Here is a 10,546-nt window from a genome sequence, read left to right as displayed (position 1 = left end):
TCTATCATCAAAAAAAAAAAGAATTATGAGCCTGTTCCAGAAGCAGCCATGCAAGCCCAAGCCATGACACTACCTCCACCATGTTTCATACATGAGCTTGTATGTTTTGAATCATGAGCAGAGCCTTTCTTTCTCCACACTTTGGCCTTTCCATCACTTTGGTAGAGGTTACTCTTGGTTCCAGAACTTTTCTGGCTCATCTCTGTATTTCTTTGCGATTCCCATACCTTCACCCCTGCCCTGTGAAGGTTGTTGATGATGTCATTGACTGTTATTTTGGATGGTTTTCTTCACAGTTCTCACAATGTTTCTGTCATCAGCTATTATTCTTTTCCTTGGCCGACCCAATCGGGGCCTGTTGCTCATTAAACCAGTGGTTTCTTTCTTTTTCAGGACATTCCAAATTGTTGTATTGGCTATGCCCAATGTTTGTGCACTGCTACACAGACAATCCTGAAGTCAAAGTAAGTATTAGTCTTTCAAGTAGAATCTTAGTTGTGATATGAGAATATACTCTAACAGTACTAAGCATCTAGGCAAAACACACAGGCTCTCCATAAGCCAATGTTCTTACTCTTAACTAGTCAAGAGACACATTCCGTAAGGCCACTATAGTTATTAGCATTGTTTGTAAGGTGCTTTGAGGAAAGTCAACAGCTTCAAAGACTCACAATTTTGCCTATATGATATAAGCAGCTTGTTGTGTTGAATGGCATCAGGGCCAACAATGAGACACCACATAACTAATGTGTTTGGAGGTTATGCCTAGACGGTGAGGCAACAGAAAGTCAGCTCAGCTCGTCATCCAGGCCTGTGTGGGGAAATTACATGGTGCAATCATCTGGGCTGATTGCATGTACAGCTTGTAAAATAATCCCAAAGTCATTATTATGCAATCAAACTGGATGTCTTTTTACAGCATGATGATTAAATGAGATTTAGTCTCTAACTGTATACCTGTTCGAATGAGTGTTTTATAAAATGGCCAGTGATTGGATACAGTCGCTGCTGGTTCTAATCCAACTAACACCACTCACACACACATGAACACACACCATATCAGTATTCCCTACATCATGACTTACATCATTGGCCCTATGGATCATGTCCATTAATGGATAATACAATATATAATATAATCTTTGAAAATGGTGAGCAGGGAATTAGGAGAGATCCATAGATGTGTAGAGTTCCCAAGTTTATTCAACGTTTCTTATTTATTGTTTGAGAGTTTTTTTTTGGTTATTTTAATATTGTAAGAAACATAGTACAGGCTACATAGAGTTCTTCTTTCTGTCATGACTGGACATGTCCTAGGTTCCTCTCAAATGATAAGCATGGTTAGTAGCTAAACAATGCAGACTTACGACTTATACATTATGTAAACATATAAATACAGAACACAGAATCTCCTATAAGTAATGATTTATATCCGTCTGTATTAAGTCTGCATTAGTTCCACCTGCCCATGTCTCGACGCCGCCCCTATGACTTCTTCCATTTGTGGAGCTCCTCGGCCTGCTCTGCCATCGACGCCTCCACGTCACCGATGGCGATCAGCATCTGGGCCAGGTAGTACGTTGTCATGACAATATGCCTGCCATGATCCAGATGTTTAATGACTTTGAATTGCTGAAGTGCAAGGGTGAAGTCAGACACCATGAAGACCAGGCCACCTAGCAGAACAAGCGGGTGCCTCGTTCGTGCCGCAAGAGTCGCCATCAGAACAATGAGAAGCGCGTAACCTCCAACAGCCGGAACATAAACGTCAGGATCTGGTGACTTCTGGAGGAAGGGCAGGAGATAGACGTAAATTCCACCACCGGCTCCCCAGAGCAGGAGGTACAAGAAATAGAGGCCACAGGAAGAAGAGGCATGAGAGGAATAACGTGAAGTCAGGAAGGAAAGAGAGTACAGCAGGTGGGCCAGAGCAAAGCAGACCATTCCTAAAAGACAGAGAAAAGAAATGAGGAAGGTACCTAACGTAGCTTTCCATCCAGCTGTTATCGATAATGCAAATATGATGAATAAGGTGCAATAAGATTACATATTAAATAGAAATTCAATCCAACACAGATATCGGCTGCATTCAAAACCACTTACCACCTCGTTACGTTGTATTTCTGCTGTTTATCTAGTGTTTTTGTCCACAATGTTTGTTAAAGGCTGAGCACTACATGTGAGGCACTGATATGAGGAAGTGAGAACCACAGGAGGAGTTATGGAAATGAGGAGATGGAGGATAAACTTTTCTTTCATGAGCCTGTGCCCATGATAACCTCAGATTCTTGTTCTTGGCTGACAGCAGTGGAACCCAATGTGGTCTTCTACTGCTCTAGCCATCCACCTCAAAGCTTGAGATGTTGTGTTGTGTATTCTACGCTGCTTTTCTGCTCATCGCAGGGGTAAAGTTAGCCTTCCTGTCAGATCGAAACAGCCTGGCCATTCTCCTCTGATCTCTCTCATTACCAAGGCATTTCCTCACACAGAACTGTCGCTCCCTGGATGCTTTTTTGTTTCATTCTGTGAAAAATCAATCCATCGACTGAGGTGCATGAACATCTCAGGAGAACAGCAGTTTCTGAAATACTCAAACCAGCCCATCTGGCACCAACAGACACGCCACGGTCAAAGTCACTGTGATCACATTGTACAGCTGCAACATGATTGCATCAATGGGCAAGTTTACAGGAGTTCCTAATAAAGTGGCCAATGAGTGTATTCACAGTGTTATGGATAATATGTACAAATGTAACGGATGTGTACTATTGTAAACAGTATGTGCAAATACACATGATTTTCATTTCATCATGGCCAGCGCACAAGACACAGCATGAGGTTTTTTTTTATTTACCCAGGAGGAAAAGATGTGGCCAGATGAGACAGGTGTCTCCTGCCGCTGACATCACCAGCCCTCCAGCCACGCCCAGCAGGCTCCACCCTCCATTGTAGCTGAGCACCATGAAAGCCAATGAGAGCACGGGGGCAGCCTTCACACCTGCAGCCAGGATGGATGGAGCAGATTCTGGGATCCACAGGTAGAAATACAGTGCTGCAGAAGCGAAGAAAGGAAGGAGAAAAAGAAACAGAATGCAGGACTGAAGACGAAGAGATGGAGAAGAAATGAAAACAGTATAGTGAAACACTTTCCCAAAGAAAAACCTCCAAAAAACCAGTGTGAATACTACAGTCAGTGAATATGCGGTACAACGAGTGAAATGGAGAATTTTACTCACGCACATACACATTTGAAATAGAAGTATTGTTGGATTACTTGTCAGCACCACTGGACATTATTTGTATACATGAGAGTAGGTACACGTGTATGTGTGTGTGTGTGTGTGTGTAACATTACCGTGTTCCTGCGCTGTCTCCTATCGAAGGCATATGTCTCCAGAATGTCCATCTTTCTCCCTCTCCCTCTCACATACACGGTGAATACAGGATGTATCTATTCCACAGAGTCCTGTGGTGCCTGTGAAAGCAGTGTGTCTGTGTGTCAAACCTGCTAATCTGAGTTTGGACTTTAGACCAATATGAGTGATGCATTATCTGTCAGATTGTGCAGCCATAAACACTGAACAGCCTGCCCCCATTATTCCGAACCTGTGACCCTGCGGTAACATCATCAGTACGAGCAAAGGTTTCATGGCTTAACAGTTACATACTCGTGTGATTTTTTTTTTTTTAAAGTAAAGAGAAAGAATGAAAGAAGCTGAACAGAAATGAAAGGCTCTACTCTGGTACTTTCGATCAATATCAAGTTGGTGTTTCAACTGGTCAAGAATCAGTTTTGCTGTGCAGGAAAGCTTGTAGTACTTGGGGGGGGGGGGGGGGGGGGGGGGAGAGAAAAGAAAAGAGAAAAAATATCGTGGCTAAAACGACGTTGAGCTACACTTTTCCACGCAATATCCAACTGAGTGCAAAACAGTTACTTACGGTAACTGAACTGTACTGAAAGTCTGAGGTGTACAGGGTGAAGAGGAAGAGGGAGTGCATGGTTCCCTGTGGAGCAGCACTGGAGCATCACGTTCTCACCCTCTTCCTCTTTATCTTGTACACCACATACTTTCAGTTCAGGTCGGATATCTGCCACCTTCAGAAATTTTCTGATGACTGTGGTGGTTGGGTGCATTAGGGATAGAGTGGTGTGGGAAGAACCATCTGCTCCCCAACATGGCCAAGACCAAGCAGATGGTGGTGGACTACAGGAGGAAGAGGACCACAACCATCCTCTTTACCATCATGGGTCAGGATGTTGACCAGGTTGACACCTACAGATGTCCATCTTGACAACAAGCTGGACTGGAAGGTCATATATATATATATATATATATATATATATATATATATATATATATATATATATATATATATATATATATATATATATATATATAGTATATGTATCAGCCATAACATTAAAACCACCTGCCTAATATTGTGTACTTCCTGTTTGTCACTCCAAAACAACTGACCCATCAAGGCATGGACTCCATAAGACCTCTTAAGGTGTGCTATGGATCCTTTGGCTGTAGATGCTTTAGGTCCTTTATGCTTTTGTGAGCTGGTGCTGATGACTGACTGATGCTCAGTCAGATTGCGATCTGGGGAATTCGGAGGCCGAGTGAACACCTTGAACTCTTTGTCTCGTTCCTCAAACTTCTCCACCGGCTCCAAATTATTCAAAACTCAGCTGCAAGAATTATTACTCAAACAAAGTCCACTGACCATTTCACACCCTCATTCAGCTCTACTGGCTTCCTGTCCAACGAGTTCATTATAAAGTTCTGCTGCTCACATTCAAAGCCATTCATAATCCTCCTACCTCTCAGATCTTCTTCTTCCTTATACCCACGTCCGTTCTCTACGATCCTCCTCAGCTTCACAGTGCGTTGGGTCAGTTTAGACACACCTCCAATTCTAGGTTGATTCCTAAGATTTTCGACTGACTGGAACGGCTGAATTATTGCCGATGGTGGAAATGGGCATTTTCAATACATGTGCTAGTTTCTTATAGACACTTCCCATATTTATGAATGACTAAGGGAATTTGGAATATGTGCCTTCTCATATCTATATTCCTGTGAAACAGGAAGTATATATATATATTATATTATCAAATATATTATTCTTATATTTTTCATATGAATTCATAGGGGTGCACACCTATATTTAACAAAAAATAAATACATTTATTGCAATTCTTTGATATCCATGAAAGCAGAGTATTTTTGTGATTTTTTTTTTTTTTAACAAAAGATCAAAAGGTTAAACAACAAAGACAATTTTTTACAGCCTTCTTTGCTCATATTTACCAAGGGTGCCAATATTAGTGGAGGGTGTTATATATAATCTCTTAGAAGCTGATTAGCTAAACGCTGAACTGAGGTCAGTTAGAGATAACAGCGTAAAGAATACAGCTGTTTCCAGTGTGCCTTCAGTGTATATGATGAAAGTGAAGACCTGAGGTGCAGTGTGCTTGCATTCACATGGAATTTCATTTTCTTACATACTTGTGTGTGTGTGTGTGTGTATCACCATAGATTTATGATCCTGTAATACACAGGCTACAGGATTGTCTGGGATCATCTGTCAATCCAGCATGATATCTTGGGGGAACAGCAGCTGGAGCAGGTAGATCACTGAAATTGGGTTTCCTTGCCCTGGTGTACGAGTCAATCATTAACATGTAAGCGCTACAATGAACTTCAACCTCCCACAATCCTCCTGGTTCAAACACTTCACTGTGCTGATCAGACACAGGAAGAGCTCCGGAGGAGAACGGATAAAGCGAGACAAGTAGAGAAAAGGTGAGGAAATGAAAGGTAAAGTTATAAAATACTTGTAGAGATTATTTGGGTATAGGTGAGTGTGAGTTCTTACACTGATATGAGGAAATGATCAACATAGGAGGAGTTATGGTAACTCCATAGGAGGAGTTATTTTGGGGTTGTTGTTTTTGCAGCATTCTGTGTAAACTCTAGAGACTGTTGTGTGTGAAAATCCCACTAGATCAGCAGTTTCTGAAATACTCAGACCAGCCCATCTGGTACCAACATCCATGTCACGATCAGAGTCACAGAGATCCTGACAAGATAAATGCATGAGTGTGCAGGCGCACCAGTGTTCCTAATAAAGTGGACAATGAGTGTGCATATTCCCTACAACAACAGGAGATGCAAACCTAATTTCATTGTACTCCTATAATGTATATAAGATGATAGGGCTACACCGTGAGCCAAAACTACACCGTCAGCCGTAACAGACATCACCTACACCAGAAATGTATGCATTATGCCATTCTCCTTTTGTCTCTGCAGACATGACTGACAGATCACCACCGGTAAGAGTCGGAATTGTGGGATATGGACATTTAGGTGAGTCAGAAACATCTGGTACAACATACAGGACCCCCAGAGCTCATTACGCATGACTTATATTTGTAAAAAGTCAGCATAAATAGAAAATTACATTTGAAGGATTGCTTAGCTCAGTGGTTCCCAAAGTAGAGGAAGTGCAGGAAGATGTAATGGAAGAATTAGGGGCGTGAGACATAAAGTGCGCTGTAGTGGGGGAAAAGCTCGAAAGCTAGGAAAAAACAAAAGGTAAGATGAAATGTAATAATAATAATAATAATAATAATAATAATAATAGTTTACAAACTCTGACTTTGTTACAAGTTAAATAATCCCCTTTTTTTAGTTAAAAAAAAATTTAAGTTAAAAAATCAGCTTTTTTGCTTTTTGGGACGTAGGAGGAAACCAGAGAACCTGAAGGAAACCCACACAGACACAGCGAGCGAAACTCCACACAAAATAAGGCCCAGGAACTCAGAATGGGTTCAAATGTTGTTTTTTTTAAAAAAAATAATTAATTAATTAATTAAAACTGCAGCATGTTTCTTAAGTAACTACCACAGTTTCAAAGCAATGTTAGAAGAAGTCATTACATCATCCTCCCGCTCCGCTGTGTGTCGTACAGGTCAGTTCCTGGTGGAACGCATACAGAAGGAAGGTCTTGAAGTTGGACTCGGTTTGGCTTTTGTTTGGAACAGAAATGCAGACAAACTCAGTGGCTCAGTCCCTAACGATCTCGTACTGACCGAGCTCTCGGATTTTACGCACAAGTACGCACGCGCTAGTTTCATGAATAAATATACTCCGTCTTGCTTTCAGACTGCATCATAGTTCTGAGAATAGACCAAATCTTTCTCATCTGTGGCCGTGTTTTTCAGAAACGCCGACGTCATCGTGGAGGTCTGTCATCCACAGATAGTGAAAGATTTTGGCGGGCGATTCTTATCACATGCACACTTCCTGGTAATGGTGTCATGTCATTTTGTTCTTGGTATGATGACCGAATCAGAGAGATGTACATTTAACCAGAAATGTCTTTTTTTTAAAAATTATTTTATCTACAGGTGGGCAGTCCCTCAGCTCTCTCAGATTCTCAGCTAAATGAGGAACTCCGACTCATAGCAAAGCAGCATGGACACACACTCTATGTGCCTAGTGGTGCATTATGGGGTGGGCAGGACATCCAGAGACTGAACGATAGTGGATTATTAAGAGTGAGGAGGCTGTTTTACTTAATATAACATTACTACATAAGTAAGTATTCACCCCTCCCCCCGCTTTAACTTTTCCATCTGGAACTCTTGAAGTTCATGAATCTTTCTGTGAACATTTAGTCCACTGAATGTTTAATCAACTGCAAAGTGCAATCTCATAGAGGTGTTTAATCACAGGATTGAAGACTGGATTGTAAAATCTTTATTTTTACAGTAACACCCACCTTAGGCAATAAGACCCGAGTGAAATTTGCTCAGTCTCAGCGTTTGTTTGCCTCCACGACAGGCCCTGTCTGTCCGCATGTCAAAACACCCCTCTTGTTTTCGGCTGGCTGGAAACCTGCGCTCTGATTGGTCAGAAAGAGAAGGCCGGCGTGTGATTTTTCACGGTTCAGTAGCTGAACTCTGCCCGGTCGCCCCTAACAACGTGAACACCATGGCGGCCGCCGCCATCGCCGCATCGACACTGGGCTTCTCTGGAGTCACTGGAGAGATCGTGTCAGATACAGCGTGAGTCAGGGTACACACTGTTTAGATCCTTGTATTTTTTCCACATGGACAATGCACCACAGGTGACCAGGATTTTGCTTCCAATTGTCACTTCCAAAGTTTTGGATTTGTTTCATCATATCCGGTATGTAAAAAGAAATTGGTCTTTTTTTCCAATCTTCAGCTGTCCAATTTCGGTTGAGTCTGTACCCACTGTAACTTCAGATTCCTGTTCTTGACTGACAAGAGAGGAACACAATGTATATCTTCTGCTGTTGTAGCCCATCCGCCTCAAGGTTTGATCTATTGTGCTTTCTGAGATGCTTTTCTACTCACCACGGGTGTAGAGAGTGGTTACTTGAATTACCGTACCGTCCTGTCAGCTCGAACAAGCCAAGTCTGATCGTTCTCCTCGGAACTCTCTCTTTAACGAGGTGTTCTTCCACACAGATCTGCTGCTCACTGGATAGGTTTTGTTTTTCGCACCATTCTGGGTAAACTCTAGGGACTGTTATGAATGACAATCCCAAATCAGTACTTTCTGAAATCTGTCCAAAAACTATCCACAGTCAAAGCCACTGAGATCAGATGATGTTGTACTTCTATAAATTGTTAAACTAGTTAACAAGTAATGGTAATCTATTTTACCCAGATCGCTGTCTTAAATCTGTGTAATTTGTGTTCTTCTCTCTGTACCGGCTCTTCCTGTGTGCCATGGCTCAGTCTGGCTGATTATCACCTTGTGGAGGTGGAAGTGACCGGGTCGGACGGCTTTTCTGTGAAAACAGTGAGGCGTAACCCAGCCAAGCTGGGAGCAGTGACAGGCAGCGCCACCTACAGTTCTTTCTGGAGCAGCTTACTGGGTACAGAGATGAACACAACAGACTATTAATGTTACAAAGGCAGTGTGTATGTGAATGAGTTTTAGATCAAATGTATTGTCTTTCAGTTTGCAAAGGTCATGGAGGAAGAGTCTATCTGTGCTGAAAAGGAAGAGGACTGCTGCAGAATAATACGCGCACACACACAAACCTTTTGACTCTTTTAGTTTTCTAAATAAAAGCTGCAGTTTTTTGTTGGGGAACAGCCAAACGTTCCCACAAATCAACACGGTTAGATATTGTCATCCTTGTGGGAATAATTTGGGCTCCAATGAGATATATAAATATAAAGATATACAAAATAAAGACAGTTGGTAGTAATGATTTTATATATATATATATATATATATATATATATATATATATATATATACACATATACATACACACACACATATATATATATACATATGTATTATAAATAAACGTGTATATATATATAAATATATATATATATATATATATATATATTTGTGCATATGTATATAATATAAATGTGTATATATATATATATATATATACACACACACACACACACACACACACACTTATTATATATACATATGTATTATAAATAAACGTGTATATATATATATTTATTAATATTATAAATAAATATAAATGTGTGTATTTATATATTTAGATATACATATATACTTTATTTTTTGTTCTACAACTGACACAAAATTTCTAAGTGGTGGCTTTGTGTACATTACATTACAGTACATAAGCAACACATTCAAATTTCTATCACATTCATTTTGAGTTCCATATTTTCTGATTCTGAGCGTGCATCGTTATGAAAACAGAGTCCACGGACAAGTCTGCGAAATACAGATTTATTCCCACAGCAAGGCAACGCTTATATCGTCCGAGTTTGTATTATCGGATATTATGAAACTATTATCAAAAACAGAGAACAGTTTTCTACCTCTGCTGTGCTTCGAGAACAATAATGGAGTAAAAAAAAAAAAAAAAAAGATCCGACAGACCCCGTGATATTGCAGATTGCTCTAGCTCTGGTTTTTATGCTGGTTTGTATTACAAAACCATCGTTTTTTTTGGTAAAAATAGAGTCTTTTCAGCTTAACTGGCTCGTTAGAGGTATAGTACTGGAGAAGAGAAGAGACATGTTCCAGCACCTGACTACTATTTCTATTCTATTTAACTTCATACTGAAGCAGCCTCTCATAGTCTTGAATAAAAAGATCTAAACACGTATCTTGAGCATTCGGAGTCTACTAGCAAGTGCGGAAGACATCATTTCACCTACTGTTGAAATAAAATACAGTCGCTCCTCATGTGAACAGTATAGTTTCCTGAAATAAATCTCAGTTGTCTTTTCAAACCCCAGAAATAACCAACATTCTGTGAACAGGTCAGCAGTACAGGCGTGCGCGCGCGCGTGTGTGTGTGTGTGTGTGTGCCTGCGCATGTGTATATAGTGTTAGTTTTTCTCAGGTAGGTCGCCTTCCAGGCTTTTATTCTTATTTGGCAGACTGAAAGGTTGCCGGATGTTCTGGCGGTCTTTCTCAGCCTCCAGATCTTCGTCGTAGGTCTCGTCTTCGTCCTCAGCCTCGCTGTGGTGCGGCGACGAATGGAG

The 10,546-nt window shown here is 40.8% G+C and overlaps 3 protein-coding genes across 5 annotated transcripts in view; 1 reads left to right on the top strand and 2 right to left on the bottom strand.

Annotated features, from left to right (window-relative positions):
* Nucleotides 1-1,185: 1,185 nt before the first annotated feature.
* Nucleotides 1,186-7,935, bottom strand: tmem86b (transmembrane protein 86B). Of its 2 annotated transcripts, none has more exons than XM_047162401.1 (4): nt 7,798-7,935; nt 3,356-3,475; nt 2,855-3,098; nt 1,186-1,946 (listed from the first exon to the last, which is right to left on the bottom strand). In XM_047162401.1, the coding sequence occupies exons 2-4, from the start codon at nt 3,404-3,406 to the stop codon at nt 1,486-1,488; spliced, it is 756 nt and encodes a 251-aa protein (XP_047018357.1). In that variant the 5' UTR covers nt 3,407-3,475; nt 7,798-7,935; the 3' UTR covers nt 1,186-1,485. The 2 variants fall into 2 exon arrangements, with proteins under 2 accessions (XP_047018357.1, XP_017308844.1); XM_017453355.3 differs by lacking the exon at nt 7,798-7,935 and adding an exon at nt 4,829-4,957.
* aspdh (aspartate dehydrogenase domain containing) lies at nt 5,745-9,249 on the top strand. Of its 2 annotated transcripts, none has more exons than XM_017483320.3 (8): nt 5,745-5,828; nt 6,324-6,380; nt 6,985-7,129; nt 7,238-7,322; nt 7,424-7,573; nt 7,860-8,083; nt 8,786-8,925; nt 9,012-9,249. In XM_017483320.3, exons 1-8 carry the CDS (start codon nt 5,822-5,824, stop codon nt 9,047-9,049), a joined length of 846 nt encoding a protein of 281 aa, XP_017338809.1. In that variant the 5' UTR covers nt 5,745-5,821; the 3' UTR covers nt 9,050-9,249.
* A 519-nt stretch (nt 9,250-9,768) lies between these two features.
* Nucleotides 9,769-10,546, bottom strand: part of gys1 (glycogen synthase 1 (muscle)) — a 23,879-nt gene continuing 23,101 nt past the window's right edge. The window contains exon 16 of the mRNA XM_017453342.3: nt 9,769-10,546. This exon is cut by the window's right edge and continues 57 nt beyond it. Coding sequence (XP_017308831.1) covers nt 10,391-10,546 — 156 coding nt within the window. The 3' untranslated portion in view covers nt 9,769-10,390.

This window comes from Ictalurus punctatus, chromosome 2 (genome assembly GCF_001660625.3).
Source record: "Ictalurus punctatus breed USDA103 chromosome 2, Coco_2.0, whole genome shotgun sequence".
NCBI lineage: Eukaryota > Metazoa > Chordata > Actinopteri > Siluriformes > Ictaluridae > Ictalurus > Ictalurus punctatus.
This window is presented reverse-complemented; position numbering and strand designations above follow the sequence as displayed.

Coding starts and splice junctions, on each gene's coding strand:
- tmem86b (XM_047162401.1), bottom strand. CDS start 3,406: ATGGACATTCTGGAGACATATGCCTTCGATAGGAGACAGCGCAGGAAC. Junction 3,099..3,355: donor GGAGACAGCGCAGGAACACG/GTAATGTTACAC, acceptor CTTCGTCTTCAG/TCCTGCATTCTGTTTCTTTT. Junction 1,947..2,854: donor GCCACATCTTTTCCTCCTGG/GTAAATAAAAAA, acceptor TCTGTCTTTTAG/GAATGGTCTGCTTTGCTCTG.
- aspdh (XM_017483320.3), top strand. Junction 7,130..7,237: donor CTCTCGGATTTTACGCACAA/GTACGCACGCGC, acceptor CGTGTTTTTCAG/AAACGCCGACGTCATCGTGG. Junction 7,323..7,423: donor TATCACATGCACACTTCCTG/GTAATGGTGTCA, acceptor TTTTATCTACAG/GTGGGCAGTCCCTCAGCTCT.